Source organism: Tupaia chinensis, unplaced genomic scaffold, assembly GCF_000334495.1.
Source record: "Tupaia chinensis unplaced genomic scaffold, TupChi_1.0 Scaffold000276_2, whole genome shotgun sequence".
Classification (NCBI taxonomy): domain Eukaryota; kingdom Metazoa; phylum Chordata; class Mammalia; order Scandentia; family Tupaiidae; genus Tupaia; species Tupaia belangeri.
In genome coordinates this window covers 958,364-985,849 of record NW_006159759.1, presented here as the reverse complement: position 1 = coordinate 985,849, position 27,486 = coordinate 958,364, and the positions used below count along the sequence as shown (strand labels likewise).

At 41.9% G+C, this 27,486-nt stretch overlaps 1 protein-coding gene across 1 annotated transcript; it reads left to right on the top strand.

Annotated features, from left to right (window-relative positions):
• Positions 1 to 112: 112 nt before the first annotated feature.
• CFAP300 (cilia and flagella associated protein 300) lies at positions 113 to 27,486 on the top strand. Its single transcript, XM_006150097.3, has 7 exons — positions 113 to 251; positions 419 to 500; positions 7,558 to 7,633; positions 16,094 to 16,260; positions 23,247 to 23,419; positions 25,031 to 25,097; positions 27,066 to 27,486. The coding sequence occupies exons 1-7, from the start codon at positions 142 to 144 to the stop codon at positions 27,192 to 27,194; spliced, it is 804 nt and encodes a 267-aa protein (XP_006150159.1). The 5' UTR covers positions 113 to 141; the 3' UTR covers positions 27,195 to 27,486.

The window sequence follows — 27,486 nt, the reverse complement described above, 5'->3', positions numbered from 1 at the left end:
CCGCGCTGATCCCCTTCTCCCAACCCCGCCCAGCCGCGCCGCCCGGACCCGGTGTCCGGGAAGCCCGTGGCCCCGCCCCCTCGGCGTCGGGCCGCCACGTCTCCATGGAAACGACTCCCCTGCAGCGCGGCGGAGAGCACGATGGCGGCGGGGGAGCTGGGGAACTTGGGTGGATACTCCTTCAGGTTTCTGCCTCAGAGAGCTTTCCCGTCTCTGAGCGCTCGGGAGAGCAGCAGTCGGCTCCGCCAGTGGTGAGAGCCTGGGCGGCAGGGCGGGAAGAACCCCCAGGCCACGCGACCAGCCGCCCGACTCTGAGGGAAAGCCGGGAGCCGCCGCAGCTCGAGGCCCGCGCGGGCAGCGAGGGTGGGGCTGGTCGGGTGAGCGCTCCGAGCCGGTGTGACTTTTCCTCCTACTCCAGGTCCATGCTGGGCAGAATCCAGGCGCAAGCGTTCGGGTTTGACCAGACCTTTCAGGCATATCGGAAGGACGATTTCGTTATGGTTGGTACCGGGGCTGGAGCGTTCCCTCAGGTCGGCATAGATCTGGAGAACACGCTGTCCCGTAGTGAGTCCGTTTTCATGGAGTTTCCCCTTTGTTTAAGAAACTAATACATTTCCTGGGAACTAGCAGTTAGCGTAATGGCTATGTCGCTGGATTCCCACGTAGTCGACCGCGGTTCGCGTCCCGGACCCGGTGGCTTAGAACTCATGCCGGGCACCTGTGCGTGCATGCCCAAGATCCACAGAGGAGAATGGAGAAGAAGGGATTGTGGCGTGACCATCCCTCCTGGGGGGTGATTTCTCGCTTTCTGTCTCTACGTCTCTCTGTCTGTCTGGCGAGCGCATGTACCCTATAGTGAAAATCTCTCAAAAACAAAAAAAAAAGAAACTAATACATTTCCTATCGACATAAATTTTTCGTTGAGCTCATCCACTACCTCCAGTATCCTGTCTTACAGAACTTAACTTCTGGAAAATTGCTCTCTTTCTAGAGAATCATTTTTTCTCCTTTTAAGTGTTGTTATCCAGGCTCATCACTGGCTCTACATATTAGATTCAGCTCCAAAATTACTTTTGTTTATTTCTGAAAATCAGATCTTCCCTAAGAACCGGGCTTCAGGCTCTAACAGTATTTCTGATTGAGGAATTTTACACAAAACACGTTTTAAGCATTGGCATAGTAGTTGGAATGTCTTCTGCTGCAGGTAGCTGTCGTACTTTGAGGGGGTGAAACTCACTCGAATGAGTGAGTTGTGGTGTGTTCTTTAAAGTTTAGTCCCATTATTTTACATTGCCAGAGGGCACCTATCTCTCAGAGAGAGCCAGACGGAGAGAAAGCAGACTCCACCGTGGAGCATATTCACACTACAATCCTTTCTCCATTTCTCCATCCTGTTGGGATTTTATGCACATGGGCTTGTGTTTTTCAAGTCTCCCAGAACAGGATTCAAACCTAGGGCAGCCATGTGAGATCTGGTTCCTTTAGCCACTAGACCAAGGTCTGGCACACTCATTTATTAATTTATGTTTTAAAGACAATGATCAGGAGACCAGATGGTGGTATGGTGGTTAAGGCAGTTGTATCCCACATGACTGACTGTGGGGTTGGAGTCCACCCTGTTGTTTGAAAAACACTGGGCACATGTGTACTGCACACTTCTCAAATCCCTACAGGATGGAGAAATCGAGGACAAGGGATGTGGCATGACCATTCCCCATTAGAAGGTGTTGTGTCTCTGTCTCTGGCAAGCATATGTGCCCTCTGGCAATTGGGAAAAAAAGTCTTGCCAGTGACATGCTAGAACTATTGGGTGTTTCTGATGTTTTTCTCTGCAAAAATGCATCATGACTTCCTGGTGACCTAAAAGTTCAGGGAGGTTTGACTGCTAAACTTTCAGGAATCCTTGTTTGCTGGTTGTTTAACTATTGTCAACCTGAAATCCACCACAGATGTTGGCAAATGCCAACAAATGTGGGCTTTTGGGGGAGGCAGGGGGCACCACTATTAATCACTTCACCATATAGGTATACGCCTTTGCCCGCTAACTTCTGCTTACTTTCAAATCTAAAGCTAAATGTTCTTTCTACATTAACCTTTCTTCACACTGTCAGATTAGATCTGCCTTTTATGTACTCTGACACCACCCTGCACTTCCTTGTAACACTCATGGCATTTTACTCTTTCTTTTTAGCCTATAAATTTCATGAGCATAGGCATGTGACCTCTGGATTTTGGGTTTAGAAAGTCAAGAGAACTTTCATTTAAGTGATAGGAGTAGGAACGAGATGCAGAGAAATTAATGGTAGAGAAGTAAGACAGCTTAGATTCCTCTTTCAGAAGTGACTTAGGGGCCAGCCTTTGGCCTGTTGGCTAAGGGATCTGGATCCTACATGGCCCACTGTGCAATCCAAGATGCAACATCTTGAAAGACACACTGAGTGTATGGGCATGCATGTTCAGAATCCCAAAAGAAAGGAAAAATGGAGAGGGATTGTAGTATGATCTTTCCTCTTGGGGGTTGCTTTCTCTCTCTCCTGTCTCTCCTTCTCTGTCTCTCTTTAGGGAGTGCACATGCCTTCTGGCAAATTAAAATAAAAAGGTATTTGAGAATGATCACTTGAAGGGAATATTGAAAAAAGAAAAAGACTAACAAGAAAGTACAATTCAGGGACCAGCAGTTGGCATAATGGCTGTTGCCGGACTCCTATGTAGTCCACAATAGTTCGAGTCCTGGACCTGGTGGTTTAAACTCATGCCGGACGTGTGTACGTGCATGCCCAAGATCCCGAGAGGAGAATGGAGGAAAAGGGATTGCGGTGTGACCATACCAAGAGGTGATTTCTCGCTTTCTGTCTCTCTCTCTGGCGAGCGCACACGCCCTATAGCTAAAAAACTCTCAAAAAATAAATAAATAAAAAGAATTCATACAAAGAATCAACAGTTTCTCTCTATCCCAATCTATCCTGTCCTACCTTCTCAACCCTTGTCTTCCTACAAGTCTGCAACTACCACTTATGTTGCCAAGTGGTTTAAAATATAGTCTAACAGGGAACCAGCAGTTAGCGTAATGGCTATGTCGCTGGACTCCCACGCAGTCGACCACGGTTCGTGTTCCGGACCCAGTGGCTTAAAACTCACGCCAGGCGCGTGTGCGTGCGTGCCCAAGATCCCGAGAGGAGAATGGAGGAGAAGGGATTGCGGCGTGACCATCCCCCTGGGGGGTGATTTCTCGCTTTCTGTCTCTATGTCTCTCTCTGTCTGTCTGGCGAGCGCACGCGCCCTACAGTGAAAATCTCTCAAAAAATATATATATATAGTCTAACATACCTTTTTGGTGCTAATATAAACGTATAGAGATTTTATTTTATTGTGTTTTTCACATGCTACTGCAAAACTGTCCTTTTTTATTAAATCATCAGTGGACATATGCACTCACCAGAGAGAGAGGGAGGATAAAGCACCCCTCAATGGGGTGTGGTCACCCACAATCCCTTCACCATCTGTCCATCCTGTCGTGATTTTGGGCATACGCATGTGTCTAGTGTCTTTTTCAAGTCACATGGCTGACTCAAACTGCAATTGGCCATGGGGGAATCCAGCTCCCTTGACCATTAAGCTACAAGGCTGGCACTTAAACTACCCCTTTTTTGATTGAAAATATTTATAGTTTTCTCTCGAATTCAGTAAATATCCATTTAAAGGATGTTTATTGAGGAGCTGCTATATGCCAGGTGCTGTTCTAACCCCTGGGGATACCATAGTGAATAAGAAAAACAAGGCCCCTACTGTTTGAGATCTTCCATTTTATCCTAAAATTTTCTTTCCAGTAGCTGTGTACTGTCTGTATAGATATGCTGGTGTTTATTTTTTAGGGTTTTTTTTTTTTTTTAGTTTATTTCTTTCATGATAGAAGTAAGTACCCTTATCACATTTTGTGTCACCTCCACTCCCCCAAATCTTCCAAGTCAACTAGGATCATGGGCCTGATTTGTATAGCTCAGCTGAATAAAGCTGTGCCATCTTTCACATCGATCCACCACTCACCACTGTACCACCAAACAGGCCAATGTGTGCTGTATGTTATTCTACCATTCTTTTGTACATTGAAGTTGTGTTCAAGCATTTTTTTGAGAGATTTTTGCTATAGGGTGTATGCGCTCACCAGAGAGACAGAGAGACAGAAAGTGAGAAATCACCCCTGGGGGGATGACCTCACCCCAATCCGGTCTCCTCCATTTTCCTCTTGGGATTTTGGGCACACATGCACACATGTCTGTTGTGAGTTTTAAGCTGCTAGGTCTGGGAATCTAGCGCTGGTTGACTGTGGGAGCCCAGCAACATAACCGTTATGTCATGTGCTGGTCCCTGTCCCTGTTTTCAAGTTTTGACTCTACAAACAGTACTTCTTTTTTGGAGAGGTTTTTGCTATAGGGCGTGTGTGCTCGCCAGACAGACAGTGACAGAGAGACAGGAAGCGAGAAATCACCCGCCCCCCAGTGGGTGGCCACACCGCAGTCCCTTCTCCATTCTCCTCTCGGGATCTTGGGCACATATGCTTACGTGCCCGGTGTGAGTTTTAAGCCACCAGGCCCGGGACTCGAACCACAGTTGACTACATGGGAGTCCAGCAACACAGCCATTACGCTAACTGCTGGTCCCAAGTAATTTTTTTTTTTTTTTGAGAGAGAGATTTTTGCTATAGAGTGCATGTGCTACCAGAGAGAAAGAAAGCAAAAAATCACCCCCAAAGGGGAATGGCACAATCCCTTCTATTCTAGTCTCCTCTCTTAGTTCAGGCATACACACACACACATACCCAGCATGAATTGTTGGTTTGTTTTTGTTTTGTTTTGGTTTTTTTTGAGAGGTTTTTGCTATAGGGCATGTGCACTTGCCAAAAAGAGACAGAGAGAGACAGAGAGACAAAAAGTGAGAAATCACCTCCCAGGAGAGATGGCCACACCGCAGTCACTTCTTCTCCATTCTCTTCTTGGGATCTTGGGCATGCACACACACACGCTCAGCGTGGGTTTAAGCGACTGGGTCCCAGACTCAAACCGTGGTCGACTACATGAGAGTCCAGTGGCATAATCATTACACCATCTGCTGGTCCCCCAGTGTGAATTTTTTTTTTTTTTTGAGAGGTTTTTGCTATAGGGCGCATGCGCTCACCAGACAGACAGAGAGAGACATAGAGACAGCGAGAAATCACCCCCCAGAGGGGATGGTCATGCCACAATCCCTTCTCCTCCATTCTCCTCTTGGGATCTTGGGCACGCACGCACATGTGCCCGGAGTGAGTTTTAAGCCACTGGGTCCAGAACTCGAACCGCAGTCGACTACATGGGAATCCAGCGACATAGCCATTACACTAACTGCTGGTTCCCCCCCCAGTGTGAATTTTTAAACCACCAGATCTGGGACTCAAACTGTGGTCAACTATGTAGGAGTCCAGTAACATAACCATTATGTTATCTGCTGGTCCCCAAACAGTACTATTTTTAAAACCTTCTTATACATTTATACTTAAGCCATATCTACTTGTGATTTCAGAACCCCAAATAAGAATTTGTTGGATAAGACGTGTTTTTCTTATTGGTATTTGATCATGTTAGTTTCCTCAATATCTGTAAAGGTAGACTCTTCTGCTAGCAGTTGTGAGAGTGCTTATTTTCTAGTACACTCACCGAAAGTTAGCAGGGTTTTGGATCTTGGTAATATAATGAGTAAAAGTGGTATCTTCTGAGGGTTTTTTTCTTACTTTCTTTCACTGCTCTTGAGGTCAAGCTTTTTTCCGTGAGTTTATTAACTTTTTTTTTTTTAATTTTGCTATAGAACATATACACTCACTAGAGAGAAAAAGAAAATGAAAAGGCATTCCCCAGGGGAATGACCATACTGCAGTCCCTTCTCCAATTTTTCTCGGGATATTAACCATTGAGGATTTCGTCTCCCTTCTCCTTTTTATCCCATTTGTTGCAAATATTTTCTCTCAGCCTATTGTTTTTCTTTTATTTATTGCTCATTCCAAACATTGTTAGTTTTTCAGGGGGAGTGGGAAGGGACAGTGAGGAGCTACTCAGCACCATTTGAATGTCCATGTAATTTGGGGATAATTTCCATACTTTTTCAGGACATCCACGTGAACCCCCCACCCCCCCAAAGTACAAAGAACTCCCTTGAATTCAGAGCATAAGCCTAGGGCCTTGGACCACCAATCAAACTAATGTAAGACTGGGATTTTGAAGTGAGTAGTTTAAGGAGGGAGGTGCACACAGAATTTATTTCACTGGCAAAAAATGGTGGCAGAGGCATCTGACTTTCAGGGCAGGCAGTCCTGGCGTAGCGGTGGCCTTGTTAGAAGTGATGGTGCTATCCAAGGTCATACAACCTTGAATGTGCCTGATCTCGGAAGCTAAGCAGGGCTGTGCTTGGTAAGTACTTGGACAGGGGAATGGGGTGAGGGTAGCGTCCTTCAGTGCTTGATGGGACTACAGCAAGGGGGACAGTTTCCTCATCAGGGCAGTTTATGTGTGAGTTTGGATCCTTTCCAGGGTTCAGCCTTCAGCACTGTGCCACCTGAAAACGTTGTGGACTGTCGGAGATGCTTTAAACACAATTTTCTTCCTTTTCAGCCAGATTCAGCTGCTGGTGCTTAAAACTAAAACTCTTGATTATTTTGTTGTATTTTGCCATACAGAAAATTTTCATTTTTTAGGCAGTCAGATCTTTGCCTGTTGACTAATTAAGATGACAAAGGGACTAAGAAAGTGGTACAGTGGTGATGCAACCAAACCCACATGGGAAAGGTACTCAGTTCAGGTCCGAAGGCCTCTGAGTATACTGAGTTCATGAGTTCCTGTGTTGTGGGCTGGCTGAGACTGGAAGTGGATTGCGGTGTGGGACCCTGTTGGGGGAATCCTTAATTCTCACTCTATCTCTGTCTCTGTCATGAAAGAAATAACTATATTTTAAAATTTGACAGTTACCTTTAGATTTATATCTAGCATGCTAGTGCTTACCAAGATAGTTAATTCAGGAAACAAGATTAAAGGATAATAAAGTTTGCAAACATGATATGCCCACCTAAGTTTTACTATAAGTCATTATTTTCTGTTTGTTAAATTACATCCCAATGACCTCTGTACTTGGGCACCTAATGTTGTTCATACTATTCCAACTTGAATGCTACCAAACTCCTTTTCTTTATAAAACATTTATTTTTTAAGTTATTTATTTATTTAATTCCATTTGTTAATATTTTTTAATTTGACCAGAAAGAGACAGAGAGAGAGAAAGGTAAAGCGAGAAAGTAAGCCACCAGGTCCATGACGTGAACCACGTTCAGCCATGTAGGAGTCCAGTGCCTCAACCACCCAAGCCACCTGCCAGCCTCTATAAGACATTTATTAATTAGACATTTACCAATCCAAAATTGCCTTTTCTCCCTAATTTAAATTAAATGAGATTTTACTATAGTTTGGGATTTTAGACTTTAACTTTTATTCTCATTTATAATAAAGCGTCTAACTTGTTCCCCTCAAATTTATGTTTTAGGCTTTTTTCAAAGACCCAAATGTTATTTCCAATTTGAAGTTACTTTCAGACTCTTCTAGACAGTGGATTACATTAGGTAAATAAATCTTATTTTCATCTTTTTAGGTGACAATTTTGCTGTTATAACAAAATTTTTCCTAGGAGATTTTTATTATTAAAATACAAATTATGGATAATGAAGTCTGTGTTTGATAACATCGATGTGAATTTTGGGATCAGTTCCCAACCTTGTGGTCAAGGGAGCCAGATTCTACATGATCGACTGTGTGGTTCAACTCCCAGCCCTGGTGACTTGAAAAACACACCAGTCACGTGTGTGGGTGGCCCAAATTCTGGCAGGATGGAGAAATGGAAAGAAGGGATTGTGGCATGACCACACGCCCCTGGAGGGTGCTTCTCTTCTTTCTTTCTATCTCTCTCTGACAAACACATACACTCTCTTACAATAAAACAAACAAAACAAAACAAAACAAAAACAACATGGACACGTTGTGCATGTCCTGCCCTGCATTTCTTTGGGGAATCTACTGCTATTATAGTGGTTTAGCACACAAGAGCAATTTTCCTTTATATTCATTTGGGAAGTTATTAGGTTGTTGGGAAAGTCATGACATATTTTTTCTGTTTTCTATACAAATATGCATAATGACTTTCCTGACAACCTAATACTGTTTTTTTTCTTAATTTAACTTCATTTGTTTTACTTATTTTTATTCATTTATTTTAATTTGACCAGAGAGGGACAGAGTGAGAGAAAGAGAGAGAAAGTGAGAAAGCAAGCCGCCAGGTCCGAGTCTTGAACCATGGTTGGCCATGTGGGAGTCTAGGACCCTTAAACACCATGCCACCATGCCACCTGCCAGCGCCAACCTAATACTGTTGTAAACTTTCCATGCAGTCTGTTAAGTCCAAAGAATGTCAAGATGAATGAAAGAGGGAACCAGCAGTTAGCGTAATGGCTATGTTGCTGGACTCCCACGTAGTCGACCACAGTTCGCGTCCCGGACCCGGTGGCTTAAAACTCACACCGGGCACGTGTGCGTGCATGCCCAAGATCCCGAGAGGAGAATGGAGGAGAAGGGATTGCAGTGTGACTATCCTCCCTGGGGTGTGATTTCTCGCTTTCTGTCTCTATGTCTCTCTCTGCCTGTCTGGCGAGCGCACGCACCCTATAGCAAAAAACCTCTCAAAAAAAAAAAAAGATGAAAGAGGCCTATATTCAAAGAGCTATGGATATGTTAAAATGTGTGTGTGTGTGTGTGTGTGTGTGTGTGTGTGTATCGTGTAATGTATCAAAGGTGCTGCCATAGAAGAGGTCATAAGAGAAGAGGAGTGGTCAGTTCTACCCAGATGGAAGGGGTTAGGAAAGAGTCTGCTGATACGGGGTTCATTGGACAAAATCTCAGTTGCAGTAGGGGCATAGATTTATGTCAGAGGATCAGCCACTATAGAACTTTTTTTTGTTTAATTTTGCTAGAGGCTATGTGCACTCAGAGGAGAGTGAGACAGAGAAAGTGAGAAAGTACCCCCCTTCTCCCATGGGGAATGGTCACACCGTAATCCCTTCTCCATCTCTCCCTGCTTTTAGGATTTGGGGCATATAAGCACATGTGCCTGGAATGTTTCTCATGTCACCAGGCCCAGAATTTGAACTACGCAATTGGTCATGTAGGTGGGATCCAGCTGCCTTCACCACCACACCACAGGCCGGCCAGAATATTCTTTTTAAATAGTGAAAATATTAAACCATGGGGTGAAAATATTAAGCCATCGAGAGTGTTAACATTTAAAAGGACAATGTTGTATAGGAGGTATATTCATAATACAATGGCTCTTCAGAAAGTTCATGGAAAATATGTGTTAAGAAAAATCTATGCGGGACCAGCAGGTGGCGTGGTGGTTAAGGCGCTGGACACTCCCACATGGCCGACCAGGGTTCGAGTCCTGGACCTGGTGGCTTGCTTTCTCACTTCCTCTCTCTCTCTTACTGTCACCCTCTGTCTCTCTCTGGTCAAAAAAAAAAAAAAATCAATGAATGAATAAATAAAATATAAAATAAATAGTTACTTTTTTTTTTGGAGAGGTTTTTGCTATAGGGCATGTGCGCTCGCCAGACAGATGGAGAGAGACAGAGAGATAGAAAGCGAGAAATCACCCCCCAGGGGGGATGGCCACGCTGCAATCCCTTCTCCATTCTCCTCTCAGGATCTTGGGTGCACACGCGCCCTGCGTAAGTTTAAGCCACCAGGTCCAGGACTCGAACCGCGGCGACTATGTGGGAGTCCAGCGACATAGCTATTACGCTAACTGCTGGTCCCATAAATAATTACTTTTTAAAAAAATCTATGTATTGGGTTGGCTCTGTGGCCTAGTGATTAAGGGAGCCAGATGCTGCATGGCTCACTGAGCAATTCAAATTTCTACCCAAACAGCTTGAAAAACATGCCAGGTATGTGTGCATGTTTTTATTTCTTCCATGAGAGAGAGAAAGAAGTACTCACAACATTGTCTGTGTGCCACAATCCACCCAAATCTCAGCCAGCCCAGATAACAGGTGCATGCATGCCCAGGGTGCTCTGGGAGGTCCTGGAACACGAGCCCAAGACTTAGGTGTATCCAATTGTATTACCACTATACCACTACCTGTCCCTAAACTCAATTTCATTTTCCATGAACTTTATGAAGTCCTCTTATCATTGAAACAGCCAGAAATTTTTCAAGAAAATTATCTGAACATTTAACAACGTTAACTTAAATCTCTTAAATAAACTTTAAGGAAGAAATCAGAGTTAATGAAAGACTATTTTGAAAAAAAGTCATGACATCATATTTTAAATTTTAGGTCATAGTCATGTAACACTAGAACAAATAAAAGCTTCAGTTATTTTAGAAGAATCTGGTTGATAATACGAATTTGTACTAAAAAAGTGCAAATTGAGTGCCAGCTCACCACGGTGTAGTGGTTAACGTGTCTGAATTTCACATGTCCAGCTACATGGTTTGAATCCTGGACCTGGCAGCTTAAAGAAATAACACGACGGGCTTGCAGGTGGTGTGTTGGTTATGGGTGCTGGATTCCCACATGGCCGAGAGCAGATCGAGTCCTGGACCTGGCGGCTTGCTTTCTCACTTTCTCTCCCTCTTCCTCATTCTGTCACTCTCTGGTCAAATTAAAATAAATAAATAATAAAGTTAACTAATTAAAAAAAAAAATGTAGTACGTACATGTGTTTGTGTGCCTAAAATCCTGAGAAGAGAAGAGATGGTGATGTGGCCATGTAGGAAGTGCTTTCTCACTTTCTCTCTGTGTGTCTCAGGACAGCATATGCACCCCTGGCAAATGTTTAAAAAGGAAAGAAAGAAAATGCAAATCATTGGTTTTCTCGTTTTTGTTTTTGTTTTGCTATGGGGGGTGCATGTGCTCCTAGGAGAGAAACAGAGCAGGGGAGTAAATAAGAAATCACCCTCACAATGGGGATGGCCATACTGCAATCCCCTTTCCATTCTCCTCTCAGGATTTTTGGGCACATATGCACACATGCCCATCATGATTTTCAAGCTGCCAGATCCAGGACTTGAAAGAACTGAGCAGTCAGCTCTGAGATCTAGCCACCCTAACCTCTACCAGCTACTGGCCTCTCAAATTGATTTTTAATTAGATGGTTTTGGGTAGATTATTACATTGTATTTCAACGGAATTCTAGCAGCTTACATAAAAGTAACTTAAAGTGTTGGTCAAGAACAAGATTATAGGGAGCAAGCAGGTGGCACGGAGGTTAAGGCTTCTGGATCCCATATTACTGCCTGTTATCATTGGAGTCCCAGACTATTGGCTTGAAAAACACACCAGGCGGGGCCAGCAGGTGGCATGGTAGTTAAGGCACTGGACTCCCACGTAGCCAGAGTAAAAAACAAAAACAAAAGAAACAAGATTACAAAATTCATAATAATAGATTTACTAAGTCATATCACACATTTTGGCTAAAAGCTACTGTAAAATTTATAGAGCAAAAAGCTAATACATGGGGGACCAGCAGGTGGTGTGGTGGTTAAGGCACTGGACACTCCCACATGGCTGACCACAGTTCAAGTCCTGTCCCTTGTCCCTTACTTTTTCTCTCCCCTCTCTCTCTCTGTGTCTCTCTGGTCAAATTAAAATGAATGAATAAATAAATAAATCTTAAAAAAAAACCTGATACAATATGATCTTCAATCTGCTACAAAATTAAACTGAATGAGCAAATACATTAACAAAGTCAGAATTTTCAAAAGGAAAAGATCAGAATAATTTATCAAAGTGGTTATAAAACATGTTTATAGGGACCAGCAGTTGGCGTAATGGCTATGTCACTGGACTCCCACGTAGTTGACCATGGTTCGAGTTCTGGAACCAGTGGCTTAAACTCACACCAGGCACATGTGCATGTATGCCCAAGATCCCGAGAGAATGGAGGAGAAGGGATTGCGGTGTGGCCAACCCCCCCCCCCTTGGGGGGTGATTTCTCACGGTTTGTCTCTCTGTCTCTGTCTTTCTGGTGAATGCATGTGCCCTATAGCAAAAACCTCTCCAAAAAAAAAAGTATATTCTGCAGAGAACACTGAAGATGTGGCTGAACAACCATTTGATAAAGGGATAATGGGTATAACTCAAAAGTTAGTAATTTCAGCAGAAGTCAGGAATAGAGATGGGATTTTACCAACAAAAACACTGCCAGTTTGAACTAAAAGGACCAGGAAAAACAAGATGATATGAAGGAAGGCTTTAAAGTTGATGCTTGAATGAGTTAGTTAAAGCTTTCCTAGCTGTTGAACTGGAATAAATGTATTTTGTGTGTGAAAAGGACAATAATTTGGGAACTAGGAGTAAAATGCTATGGTCTCAATTATGATCCCCCAAATTCTTATTTTGGTTTTTGGGTGTTTTTTATTTTTTGAGAGGTTTTTTTGTTTGTTTTTGTTTGTTTGTTTCCTATAGGGTTCATGCTCTCACCAGAGAGGCAGAGAGAGAGAGAAAATGAGAAATCACCCCCTGGGAGGATGGCACACACACTATCACATGTCCTCTATTCTCTTGGGATTTGGGGCACACACACACACACACACACACACACACACACACACCCAGTCTGAGTGTCAAGCTGCTGAGTCTGGAACTCAGACCGCAATCGGCCATGTCGGAGTCCAGTGACTTAATCAATATGCTACCTGCTGACCCCAAAACTCTTATTTTGAAGTCTTCTGACCCTACCTACCGCAGTCACCTTCTCTAACCCTAATTACTTTTTAGCTCATCATGAAATACTGTCACTTTGTGGGTTAAGATTTCAACATAAGAATTTTGAGGTGAAACAGTTCATTCTGTATGAATGAATGCTATTTTCATGCCTCAGATTAAGTGGTTTGAATTTAATTTCCTTTCCTCACCATCTAAACTCTCCTGCTGCTCCCCAAATCAGAACTAGGGTAGATATATCAAAATGGCATGTTGCCCAATATCAGAACTTTCTGTGGCCACTGACCAATCTTCCAAAACTGTCAGGTTCTACCTTGCTCTGTTTCTTTGGTCTTGGAACATTGTTCAACATACATTATCATTTTCTACACCCTTCTTTTTACTTTATATAATCACCTAGAAGACACTGCCTCTGAAGCAGAAGAAACTTCTCTCAGCAGCATAGGTTTCTAAATGACTGAGGCATACACAGATCTGGCTCCTGGCATCCTTGCCTCCATATTAGCCTAGCTCAGGATCATAATGTAGAACAAGTTCTAGCATGGTGGACAGCCAAAATAAGAAGTTCAAATAATTGCCAATATGACTTACTCCTTTTAAGTACAAGCTACTTCACCACGTTTTCAGCAAATACATCCAGGGAGGGATATACCAAGGCCTACCGCACCTAGGTCTATAATCTCCTTAGAACTTCATACAGAAGAATTCTACCACCCCATTATATCTGACTAATCGATGTGTATGTGTCTATCTATGAGAGAGAGAGATTAAGTGACTAAGGTAATAATAGAAATAGTCACTTTGATTTTTATGTTTGTGGTTTAATAGAACCCCTGATACCAGAAAAATCTATTGCTGAAAGATACATCCAGGAAATACGTGTGGCGTAGGGGAGAGATGGGGTTGGGGAAAGAACTAAAGCTACAACAGAAAAACAAAATGCCAATATTTCAAAATTTTAAAATTCTGAACTTGTGATAGCTTGATTATGGCTTGGTTTGAAATTTGCCTTGATTTGGAAAACTTTTAATAATACTGTAAATGAAATCACAAGGTTGAATTTTTTTAAAGAATTATTTATTTAGTTAATTCTATTTGTTCTTCTTTTTTTTTTCTTTTTTTTTTTTAATTTGACCAGATATAGACAGAGAGAGAGAGAAAGGGAAATTGAGAAAGCAACCTACCAGGTCTGGGACTCGAACCACTGTTGGCCATGTGGGGAATCCAGTGCCTTTAACCACCATGGCACCCTCCAGCTCCAAGGTTGCAATTTTTAAATGGAGAGAAAATGCTTTCAAGATATCTTTAAAACTTTATAAGTACTCATTAATTAAAATTTTTGTAATATGGGGACCAGCAGGTGACGTGGTGGTTAAGGGGCTGGACACTCCCACATGGCCAACCATGGTACAAGTCCTGGACCTGGTGGCTTACTTTCTCACTTTTCCTCTCTCTCTCTCTCTCTCTGTCTCTCTCTGGTCAAATTAAAATAAATGAATGAATAAATAAAATTAAATAATTCTTAAAAAAATTTGTAATATGAATGATAAAACTTGAGCATAATACAGATTCAGAATCCTACAAAGCACTTCCTATGCTTCTATAGGCCATTCTGATATATGTATTAAAAATAGTCTAAGAGGAACCAGTGGGTGGCATGGTGGTTAGGCACTGGATACTCCCACATGGCCGACCATGGTTCAAGTCCTGGACCTGGTGGCTTGCTTCCTCACTTTTCCTCTCTTTCTCACTGGTCAAATTAAAATAAATGAATGAATAAGTAAAATTAAATAATTCTCTTTTTTTTTGAGACAGAGATTTTTGCCATAAGGTACATGTGCTTGCCAGACAAAGAGAGATAGAGACACAGAAAGCGAGAAATCACCCCCCGGGGGGATGGCCATGCCGCAATCCCTTCTCCTCCATTCTCCTCTTGGGATCTTAGGCACACATGCACACGTGCCCGGCGTGAGTTTTAAGCCACCAGGTCGGGGACACGAACTGCGGTCGGCTACATGGGAATCCAGCGACATAGCCATTACTCTAACTGCTGGTCCCCAAAAATTCTTTTAAAAAAATAATCTAAGAACCCCTACTACACACAAAAATTTATTTTCAAGTATTCTATAATTTATATCCATCTAGTCAGGAAATGGTGAGATTTTTTTAAGCTTTTAATGGTTGATAAAAAATGCTACAACATGATAAAATCCTGAACTAATGTTTCTTTTAAATACATCAAAATATGTCATATTTGGTTACATCTTAGAATCTCTATATAGTCGGGGCAGGCAGATGATGTGGTGGTTAAGATATTGGACTCCGGGACCAGCACTTAGCGTAATGGCTATGTCGCTGGGCTCCCACATAGTCGACCGCGGTTCGAGTCCCGGACCCAGTGGCTTAAACTCATGCTGGGCACATTTGCGTACGTGCCCAAGATCCCGAGAGGAGAATGGAGAAGGGATTGCGGCATGACCATCCCCTCTGGGGGGTGATTTCTCACTTTCTATCTCTCTGTCTCTCTCTGTCTGTCTGGCGAACGCACGCGCCCTATAGCAAAAAACTCTCAAAAAAAAAAGAAAGAAAGAAAAAGATATTGGACTCCCACATGGTCCACCATGGTTCAACTCCCAGACCTGGAGGCTTGCTTTTTTGCTTTTCCTCTCTCACTCTCTCTGATCAGTGTATGTGTCCTATGGCACATTTTAAAATAATAATAATAATAAATAAAATTAAATAATACTTTTAAAAATAAAGAATCTCTGTATAGTGATTTATTTTAGAAAAACTGAGAATTTTGTTTTTTAAATATGCCAGAAGGGAGCCAGCAGGTGGCATGGTGGTTGAGGGGCTGAACTTCCATATGGCTGACCGTGGTTTGAGTCTTGGACCCAGTAACTTGCTCTCTCACTTTCCCTATCTCTCTGTCCCTCTCTCTCTCTCTCTCTCTCTGGTCAAATTAAAGAATAATAATGATAATCAAAAATAAAATAAAATTGTTTTTTAAAAAGTTGCCAGAGGGAAATATACATTTGTCAGAGAGAAAAACAGAGAGAGAGAAAAAGCAAGAAAGCATCCCCTCCATGGTGAATAGTCATGCAACAGTCCCTTCTCCTTGGTCTCTCCTTTCAAGATTCAGGGTGCACGCGCACACACACACACACACACACACACACACCCCAAACCTCTCTCAGCAACTGGGGTGTGGAACTCAAACTTAGTGGCCCTGTGTGATCTAGCTGTCACAGGCTGGTCCCCTAAATTAATATTTATATTTCTATTATTTATGTCTTTTTCCAGGTACTGATGTGAAAAAAATTGAAGCTACCGCTGTCCCTTGCACACAGCTTTCAATGTCCTTTTTTCATCGATTATATGATGAAAATATTGTACGAGACAGTGGACATATTGTTAAGTGTTTAGACTTTTTTTGTGATCCATTTCTCATTTCTGATGAGTTGCGAAAAGTAAGTACAGAATTTTAAAATTCTGCAGTGAAGTTATATTTCAGAACATGCAAAATACTATAAATTGTTGCCTGCTTAAAACATAAAATATGGGGCCATCAGATGGCATGGAGGTTAAGGTAGCAGGATCTCACATGGTCGACTTGACGGTTCAAATCTCTAAACAAGTGTCTTGAAAAATACACAGAGTATATGCGTCCCAAATCCCAATAAGAGTGGCCATCCTCCATGTGGGGTACTTTTTCACTTTCCCATATCTCTGTTTCTGACTTTGGGAAGTGCATGTAACCTATAGGAAAAATATCTTAAAAACCTTATCAAATATGTGTTGTTAATAAATAATGATCATGGGGACCAGCAGGTGGCGTGATGGTAGAGGCGCTGAACACTCCCACCTGGCCAACTACAGTTTGAGTCCCAAACCTGGAGGCTTGCTTTCTCATTTTATCTCCCTGTCTCTCTCTGGTCAAATTAAAAAATTAAAAATAAATGAATAAATAAAGTTCAATAAATAATTTAAATAAATAAAGATCAGAAATAATCATTACATTGGTAGATTTCTTTTGGGATGGCAATTTTACTGTCAATTGTGCATTTTAGTAGTTCTTAACTCAGTGCTACTAACATCTGATGGATAGAAATGATATTCATCATCATGTACCTCATAGGGCAGTTCCTTGCAGTGGTTATCTGGCCCAAATTGCCAGTGGTGCAAAAGTAGAGAAACCCATGGGGGACAATCAGGTGGTGTAATGGCTATGTCACTGAACTCCCATGTAGTTGACTGCAGTTCGAGTCCTGGACCCAGTGGCTTAAACTCACACCAGGCACGTGTGCATACATGCCCAAGATCCCAAGAAGAGAGTAGAGGAGAAGGGATTGTGGCATGTCCATCCCCCCTGGGGGGGTGATTTCTCACTTTCTGTCCCTCTCTCTGGTGAGTGCATGCGCCTATAGCAAAAACCTCTCCAAAAAAAATGTAGAGAAACCCTGACCTGTCTAATTAATAACCATTTTTCTTTAATATGGAGCCCTTAACATACCAAGTTAGGATTAAAAACATCCCTAGATTAAAAGAATCTTTGTCTCTCATTGCTGAGATCAACAGTGGGGTGTGATGCTGGACTAAGGCTCATGTGCTGGATGCTTGACACTGTTTGTTGGCAGTCTGGCCACATGGAATGCTCTGATTCATTTCCCAGCCCACCCCCAAAAGCTAGGTGCAGTGGTGCGTCCCAGTAGTCCCAGTGACTTGGGAGGCTTAGGCAAACTAAACCGTGAGTTAAGTTTGGGGAACATAGCGAGACCCTGTCTGAAAGAGCCAGGTATAGTGATGCCCACCTGTGGTCCCAGCTACTCAAGAAACTTAAGGAGGATTATAACACAGGGGGACCCTGTCTGAATCACTATACACACACACACACACATCACAGAAAAATCCTTTTAAATTCCATTGGTGGACCAGCAAGTGGCATGGTGGTTAAGGCACTGGACTCTCACATGGCCAAACTCTCAGTTCAAGTTTTGGACCTGGTGGCTTGCTTCTTCACTTTCCCTTTCTCTGTTTCTCTCCAATCAAATTAGAAAATAAATAATAAGGGACAAATAGATGGTGTAATGGTTATGTCACTGGACTCCCATGTAGTCAACCATGGTTCAAGTCCCAAGCCTGACAGTTTGAAACTCAAGGTATGCTGTTGTACATGCATGCCTAGAATCCTGAGATGAGCATGGAGAAGGGATTGCAGAGTGATCATCCTCCTTCGGGATGAGTTCTCACTTTCTGTGTCTCTGTCTCTCTGGTAAACACACAGACCCTATAGCAAAAATCTCTAATAATAATAATAATAATAACAAATGTAAATAAATAATTCTAAAAAAAAAAGTCATCGATGGGGTCAGCAGGTGGCGTAATGGTTAAGGTGTTGGATTCCCACATGGCGGATTGCTCTGCAACCCTGGTGGCATGCTTTCTTTCTCTCTGGTGAACATGTGTGACCTACAGCAAGTTAAATAATGATAATGAATAAAATATTTTTTTAATTATCTATTAGTGTGGCTGTTTTTGTAGAACTGATGGTCAGTTACCTGATATTAGAGTTAAGTGACGAGATCCTCATAAAAAGAATTTGTTTTTCAACAGACTGTGCAGAACTGTCTGTTGCCTGTCTTGTCTGCTGTGAATAGAACCTCTATTCGTGAAGTGCTGGAACTCTTTTCTGCTAGTTGTGCATATGTTTTGCTCTTGTGTTCTTTGCCACTCTGTGGCAACAGAGAGGGTTTTTAACTTTAACTTGGTTGATTTCTGACTGAAAGAAAAAAAAAAAAAAAAAAAAAAAAAAACCCTTCTAGCTTTAGCCAGAATGAAAAAGGGCCGACGTTGTGTAGCAGTCCAGATGCTGTTGGCACACTGTAGCACTAGTCCTGATAATGACCGCATTCGTGACTGCTGCTTAGGAGCTGGGCTCCTCAACCACCGAATACCTACAGCCAAAGAGCTCCGAATGCGAATGATCTGTGGAACATTTTAACATCCTTTCCAAAAGTGAAGCTATTGTATTTTCAAAAAAGTACACAACCTAATGAGTTTAATGTATGAGAGTGTTAATGTAAGGAATGTGTTTACTGCTTATTTCTGAATGCTTTTTTCACCCTCATGTTAAGTCTGACCTTCAGGTAGCTGCAAACATGGTTTTTAATAGCACATCATTTCCTTGCAGAGAGGGAGGGATGAAGGAAGGGAGAGAGGGAGGGACGTGCCTGCGTTTGTGAGGCACACCCAGAGCGCAGTAAAATGTGGATCACATCCCATTGCCTACCTTTTACTCTTCATAACCTGGGCTCGCTTTCTCTCTATAATCTCTACATAACCTGGGCTTTCATCAGATCATTAAGCTGTATATAGACAACACTGCAGACTATTATTTACTTCAGTGCCTTTTATATAATGATCTAGCAATACTGTAAGTAAGTGTAATCAGCTTTTCTTGCCTGTAGGCAGCGATTGTTGTATAACTCATATTTCCCTCCTTTACTTGTATGATAGTGTTCTGTGTACTGCACAGTTTTTATAGCCTTTCCCCATCTAGAGGCCTTAATATGTTTTTATTTACCATTTATTACAGGGGTGTTTCTTTTTGTTTTTGAGAGATTTTTGCTATAGGACGTGTTCGCTCTCCAGAGAGATGCGGAAAAAAAATCGCCCCCCAGGGGAATGGCCATACCACAGTCCCTTCTCCTCCATTCCCCTCTCAGATTTTGGGGGCATACATGTGCATAGACCTGGTGTGAGTTTAAAGCCTCTGGGTCCAGGACTTGAGCTGTGGTCGACCATGTGGGAGTCCAGCACCTTAACTATTACTCTACCTGCTGGCCCCATAGTATTTTATCTTTTATTGTTTTGGTCTTGTTGAATCTATATTTTATTGTTAGCTATTTCATATTCTTTTTTTAAAGTTGGCATATTCATCACTTCGTTTGTGCCTGCTACAACCAATAAATGAATGAGTTGTCTGAAATGCTCAATGACAGAAGAAAATTCCCCTCAAAAGTTTGACCTAGTCAAGAGTCAGTGTAGGGACTGGCAGGTGGCATGGTAGTTAAGGGCACTGGACTCCCACATGGCCTGGTTGGAGTCCTGGGCCTGCTGGCTTGCTTTCTCACTCCCCTTTTTTCTTGCCTCCCTTCTTTCTTTCATTCTGTCCCACTCTGGTTAAATTAAAGTAAATAAATTAAGAAAGTTAAATAAAGTAATTCTATTGAGAAAAAAAAAAGAGTCAGTGTAGACAGGTGATGTGTAAAGACCAGCTGATGACATAATGATTACTTTGCTGGACTCCCATGTAGTCAACCACAGTTTGAGTCCTAGACCCGGCAACTTGAAATTCATTCTGGGAGCATGTGCCTGCATGCCCAAAATTCCGAGAGGAGAGTGGAGGAGAAGGGATTGCATGCAGCATGGCCATCCCCCTGGAATTGATTTCTCACTTTCTGTGTGTCTCTGTCTCCCCGGGAACACATGCACCCAATAGCAAATATCTCTCTCTTAAAAAAAAGATGGGTTGATGTATACAGTGATCTCATAGAACCAGCAGGTGGTGTGGTGTGGTGGTTAAGGCCCTGGCTCCCACTTGAACTGACTGCAGTTGCTTTCTTTCTTTTTTTTTTTAAAGAATTATTTTATTTTTAACTTTATTAATTTGTTTATTTCAATTTGACCAGAGAGGGACAGAGGGAGAGAGAGGGAGAGAGAGAAATCAAGCCACCAGGTCCAGGACTCAAACTGTGGTTGGCCATGTGGGAATCCAGCGCCTTTAGCCACCATGCCACCTGCCGGCCCCCTGACTGCAGTTGCTTTCTAACCTTCTCTCTCTCTCTTTAATTTGCCCTATAGCAAATTAAAAAATAATAATAATAATAGGGGCCAGCAGGTGGCATGGTGGTTGGGGGTGCTGGACTCCCACATGGCCAACTGGGTTTCAAGTCCTGGAAGTGGTGGCTTACTTTCTCACTTTCCCTCTCTCACTTTGTCCCTCTGTGGTCAAATTAAATAAATAAATAAAGTTAAATAAAATAATTCTTTAAAAAAATAATGATAAATAAATTAAATAAATATTTATTTATTTTTGGAGAGTTTTGCTATAGGACATGTAAGCTTGCCAAAGAGACAGAGGAAGGCCATGTCACAGAGGGATGGCCATGTCACAGCTGCCTCTCCTGTATCTCCTGTCGGGATTTTGGGCACCCACAGACACATGTCCAGCGTGAGTTTAAGCTACTGGGTCCAGGACTTGAACCACATCAACTATGTAGGAGTCCAGTGATATAACTATTATATCATCTGCTGGTCCCTAAGTAAGTAATTATTTAAAAAAAAAAAAGTGATGAGGCCAGCAGGTGGTGTAGTGGTTAAGGTGCTGGACACTCCCACATGGCTGACCACGGTTCAAATCCTGGACCTGGTAGCTTGCTTTCTTACTTTCCCTCTCTCTATGTGTCTGTCTCTCTCTAGTCAAAATAAAATAAATGAATGAATAAATAATATAAAGTTAAATAAATCTTTAAAAAGGAAATAAAATGGAAGAGGGGAAGAGTTAGCTGCTGTATTATAAATTCTGATTTATTCTTTTCATTGATCATCAATACCTGATGACAAATTGGAGGCAATAGGTGCAGGTTGCATATTACTCTCTCCAGTTACTTCAGGATTAGATCTTAAAATGAGCCTAAGATTATTTTAAATAAATTGAAACTGTTGAAAATATGAAGATTAGGGGTTGGCAGGTGATGTGATGGTTAAGGCATTGAACTCCCACACGGCTGACCACAGTTCATGTCCTGGACCTGGCAGCCTCTGGTCAAATTAAAAAATAATAATAAATAAAATGAAATAAACCTTAAAGAAAAAAGAAAATATTAAAATTAAAGGGCCACAAGTTGAAACAGAAGTTAAGCTGACTGTATCCCATATGGGTGATTATGTGGTTAAAGTTCTGAATCCATGTGCTTGAAAAACACACTGGGTGGGGACTAACAGATGGCATAGTGGTTACATTGCTGGACTCACACATTGCCAAAGTTTGAATCCCGGGTCTGGTGGCTTAAAACTCAGGCCAGGTGTATGCATGTGTGCATACCCAAGATCCCAAGAGAAGGGATTACGATCTCCTTGGAAGATTTCTTGCTTTCTGTCTCTCTGTCATTCTGTCTCTCTGATGAGTGCACACAACCTATAGCAAAAATCTCTCTAAAAAGAAAAAGAATTAAAAAAGAATAGGGGGACCAGCAGATAGCGTAATGGCTATGTCGCTGGACTCCCACGTAGTCGACCGCGGTTCGCGTCCCTGACCCGGTGGCTTAAAACTCACGCCGGGCACATGTGTGTGCATGCCCAAGATCCTGAGAGGAAAATGGAGAAGAAGAGATTGTGGTGAGAACCAGCAGGTAGCGTAATGGCTTTGTCGCTGGACTCTCACGTAGTTGACCGCGTGGCTTAAAACTCACGCCGGGCACGTGTGCGTGCGTGCCCAAGATCCCGAGAGGAGAATGGAGGAGAAGGGATTGTGGTGTGACCATTCCCACTGGGGGGTGATTTCTCGCTTTCTGTCTCTATGTCTCTCTCTGTCTGTCTGGTGAGCGCACGCGCCCTATAGCGAAAATCTCTCCAAAAAAAAAAAAAAAGATTGTGGTGTGGCCATCCCCCAGGGGGTGATTTCTCACTTTCTGTCTCTCTGTCTTTCTCTGTCTGGCAAGCGCACGCACCCTATAGCAAAAACCTCTTAAAAAAAAAAATAATAATAGGGACCAGCAGTTGGCATAGCAGTTACATCGCTGGACTCCCACGTGACCAACCACAGTTCAAGTCTTGGACCTAGTGGCTTCAAAATCATGCCGGCTGTGTGTGCTGTATACTCAAGATCCTGGAAGGAAAATGGAGAAGGAATTGAGGCACGGCCATCCCCCCGTTCGTTGATTTCTTGCTTTCTATCTCTCTGTCTCTTGTCTCTTCGGTCAGCTCACACGATGTATAGCAAAAAAAAAACCATAAAACAAAAACATACTGGGTATGTATGCCCCAAATCCCTAAAAGAGATAGAGGGAAAGTTTTGGAAAGAGATTATGGCATGTCTATGTCCCTAGGAGGGTTATTTCTTATTTCCCCCCTCTCTGTCTCTCTTTGGTGAGTGTACATGCTGTATAGCAAAAAAGAAAAGAAAAAAATATATAAAAATGAACCTTGAGTGGAGCCAGCAGGTGGTGTGGTGCTTAAGGACGCTGAATTCCCACATGGCCATCCATAGTTCGAGTCCTGGACCTAGGAGCTTGCTTTCTCACTTTCCCTCTCTTTCTTTCTCTCTCATTCCATCTCTCTCTGGTCAAAATGAAATTAATTAATTAATTAATTAATTAATTGGATTAAATAAAAATTATTATTTTAAAGATGAACCTCAAGCTACATTACATTAAGATGGATTTTATCATTTTAGGTTTTGCTTGTGGAAGACTCAGAAAAATATGAAATATTCAGCCAGCCAGATAGAGAAGAGTTCCTGTTTTGTATTTTCAAGCATCTTTGCCTTGGTGGAGCCCTTTGTCAGTATGAAGATGTGCTTAATCCATATATGGAAACAACAAAGCTTATCTATAAGGATCTGGTGAGGTAATATTGCTAGATCATAATATGTAAATGTCCAGGGAACATCTCTTGTACTAACAACCAAAGTGTGTAAACATGGTAGTACACTGACCCCTCTCCTGATGGCCTCCCTCTCTTCCAGGTGAGAAAGATTTATTTATTTATTTAGAGAGATTTTTCACTATAGGGTGCGTGTGTTGGCCAGAGGAAGAAACAGAAAGACAGAAAGTGAGAAATCACACACACACACACACACACACACACACACACACACACACACACGCCTGGCATGAGTTTTAAGCCACCAGGTCAGGACTCCTGGGAGTGCAGTGCCTTAACCACAGTGCTACCTTCTGGCCCCCATCATCATTCCTTTTTAATTTGATGAGAAAGAGAGAAAGAAAGTTAGAAAGCAAGCCACCAGGTCCAGAGCTTGAACCATAATTAGGCGAGTGTGAGTCCAGTGCCTCAGCCACCACACTACCTATCAGCCCTCTGATGTGGTTATGTCTGTTCTGTTATGTTTTTAAGAATTATTTCTTTCGTTTCATTAATTTTCTTTACTTATTTTAATTTGACTAGAGACAGACAGAGAGGGGGAAAGAGAGAAAGCAAGCCATCAAATCCAGTACTTGAACTGCAGTTGGCCATGTGGGAGTCCAGCACCTTTAACCACCACGTCACCTGTTGGCCCCATTTGATGTGGTGTTTTGTTTTGTTTTCCCCCCATCTGATGTGGTTTTTGAACTAGAAGAATATTCTATAATCTCTTTCTGATTTTAATAAAAAAAAAAAAAAACTGTTGTTTCAGTACATTAATATTCCTGGAAGAGGTATGATAGAAACAAAATTTTAGAAGCATACACAGGCCAGCCTGTGTCCTGGTGGTTAAAGTGACTATATCCCACATGGCTAGCCACACAGTTTGAGTCCCAGACCCAGTAGCTTGAGAAACAGGCCTGGCATATGTACTATGTCCCCATCCAAAATCCTGAAAGGAGAGAGAAACAGAGGAGAACAGATTGCAGCATGAATATGCCCCATGGAGGGTGCCTTTCTTGCTCTCCCCACAACTCTGTCTCTGGCAAGTACATGTACCCTCTGGCAAAAGTTCAAAACAAAACAAAACAAAACACCAAGTGTACATATACCCACATCAAAAATATTCTGTCCTAATTACCTACAGCTCATGTGACCTTGCTAGACTACTTCTAACACTCCCTGAAGAAACTCCGATATGCCCTAACCATACTCCTGCTCGCCCCCCTCCCCAAGCACACACTCTACCACTGCCACAGTGTGTTAAACCTCATCAGCCGCATGAACCTGTGGAATTCCTCACAACCCTGTGCATGGGGGAGGAGATCCTGTTGGAGATATTTGGAAGACAAATAACTTTAGAACCTAAATGTTTTAGAGATGTCGTTTTTCCCCCAACTTTCCCTTTCCTGGATTTTTACCTGTGTCTCTCTTCTACATGATTCTGATGCTAAGAAAATGTATGACTCAGAAAGTAATGGCCAAGTTCTAGTCTCTAATTGTGTAGTCCAATGTGGTATCCAACTGCCTTAACCTTTATACCATCTGCTGGCCGTCTTTATTATATTTTAAATATACTTTTTTTCTTTTTTTTAGTGTTCGAAAGAATCCTCAAACGAAGAAAATACAAATTACCTCTTCTGTCTTTAAAGTTACTGCTTATGTAAGTGTTGAGGGAAATTTTGTAGCCAAAGAATTTAGTTGCTTGTTATTCATAGAGTTGTTAGAGTTATCAAAGAGAACAATGTTATTCCTAGGAGAAAGAATAAAGATTTTTAGTGTTTTGTTAAAATTACAAGTCCATAGAGTATGCATCTGTTTGAAGACCAGTTCAAGCTTTTTTCCATGGCTTTCTTTCTGTTGTCTGTATCTAATAATATTCCCCACTTGTTTTAGAACTAGATCTGTGACTCAGTCAGGCACAGTTCTCTGGTCTGTCAAGTCATAATTTATAGAAGTAAGAATGCTATGGGACCAGCAGATGGTGTAATGGTTATGTCGCTGGACTTGCACATAGTTGACTATGGTTCGAGTCTTGGACCCTGCAGCTTAAAACTGATGCTTGGCATGTGTGCATACATGCCCAAAATCCTGACAGGAGAATAGAGGAGAAGGGATTGCTGGATGGCCATCCTCCCTAAGAGGGTGATTTCTCACTTTCTGTCTTCTCTGTCTCTCTGGCAAGCGCATGTACCCTATAGCCAAAATCTCTTAAGAAAAGAATTATAATGCTACAAATGTCTTTATTTCACAAAGTATGATAACTGAATTTTAATATCATACAAAATATATTTGAACAGTATCTAAATACCTTCATTTTATCATTCATCAAATATTTATGAAATATCTCCATGTATCAGCTAGTATGCTGAGCTAAACAAAAGAAACACAGTCCCTGCATCCTTGAAATATAGGGATATATTCTAAAAGAAAATTAAAAATGGCAATTTTTAAAAAATTAGCAATATTAGTACTTTAAAACCACTTTTTAAAATTAGGGATGGGGGGGAGATGAGCTCCCTTTGCTGGAGTGGTCACGCCCCCCTGGAGAGTTGAGCTCAACCCGCTCGGCCTTTCTAGCGCCCTCACCTCCCGGTGTTTGCAAAACGCTGACCACTTGCCATTGGACAGAATTGAAACAAAATAGGCTGATGGCAGCAAATTCTTCAGGACAAGGTTTTCAAATCAAAAACAGAGTTGCAATCTTGGCATAATTGGACAAATAGAAAAGAAAATTACTTATGCAGAACCAATCTTCAGCGAATCATCCTGGAGCTAGCATCGCGCTGTTGAGACTGGGTCTGAATAAGGACTTCCAGGACTACGCCTAATGACGTAGCCATTACGCTAACTGCTGGTCCCAATTTAATAAGTAATTTAAAGAAAAGAAAATTAGGGACCAGCAGATGGCATAATGGTTATGCTGCTGGACTCCAGTATAGCTGACTGTGGTTGGAGTCCCAGACCCAGTGGCATAAAACTCATGCTAGTTTGTGTGCTTGCATGTCCAGAGTCCCAAGAGGGAAGGGATTGTGGTGTGGCCAACTCCTCCTGGGGGTGATTTTTCACTTGCTGTCTCTCTTAGTCTCTCCAGCCGGAACATGCCCTATAGCAAAAATCTCTCCAAAAAAAACGGGAGGGGGGGTAGGACCAGCAGATGGCATACTGGCTATGTTAGTGGACTCCCATGTATTTGACTGCAGTTCAAGTCCCATAGCCGGTGGTTTAAACTCACGCCAGGCACATGTGCGTACGTGCCCAAGATCCCGAGAGAAGAATGTAGGAGAAGGGATTGAGGCATGTCCATCCCTCCTGTGGGTTCATTTCTCACTTTCTGTCTGTCTCTATCTTTCTCTCTCTCTGTCTTTGTGACAAGCTCATGCTCCCTATAGCAAAAACCTCTCAAAAAAAGAAAAGAGAAGGTGTAAATGTATGTATAATATGTGTGCATTTTTAGCATAGTAGACTGTGCTGTCAATAAGTATTTTAAAATACTATTTAACTGCCAATTTCTTGTGAGTTATGTTTTTTTTTAAGAGTTATATTTTGACAGAGCATATGTAATAGAAAAATCTGTTGATTATCTTTTAAATGTAGTGTATGCTAAATAATTTAGCTTTATCTTTTCCAGGATTCTGCTGGTATGTGCTACCCTTCAACGAAGAATCATGAACAGACATTTTCTTACTTTATTGTGGATCCTATTAAGCGTCACGTTTATGTTTTATATCACTGTTACGGTGTGGGGGAAATGTCTTAATGCTCTTTCAGATTATATTGACAATAAAATATTTCATTTATAAACTTTCTATTTTAGTACTAAAATATAGAAAAGTCTTTACTTTGCAAATTAATTCAATTTTGGAGCACAAGATCAAATACCAAGATGCTTCTCTTCAAGTTGATCTGGAATACCAACACAGAAGTCACATTCTATTCCTAGTATAATTTATACCAAAATTATTATAGAATTTGAACAATGAATATAAGGAACTGAAAAGTCTGATTCATATTTGTTGCATTAAGATTGAAGTGAGTCAGGGCTGGCAGGT

Excerpts from the sequence above, each read along its gene's own strand:
- CFAP300 (XM_006150097.3), top strand. The coding sequence starts at position 142 with ATGGCGGCGGGGGAGCTGGGGAACTTGGGTGGATACTCCTTCAGGTTT. Across the intron at positions 501-7,557 it reads GGAAGGACGATTTCGTTATG|GCTTTTTTCAAAGACCCAAA; the intron begins GTTGGTACCGGG and ends TTTATGTTTTAG. Across the intron at positions 23,420-25,030 it reads ATCTATAAGGATCTGGTGAG|TGTTCGAAAGAATCCTCAAA; the intron begins GTAATATTGCTA and ends TCTTTTTTTTAG.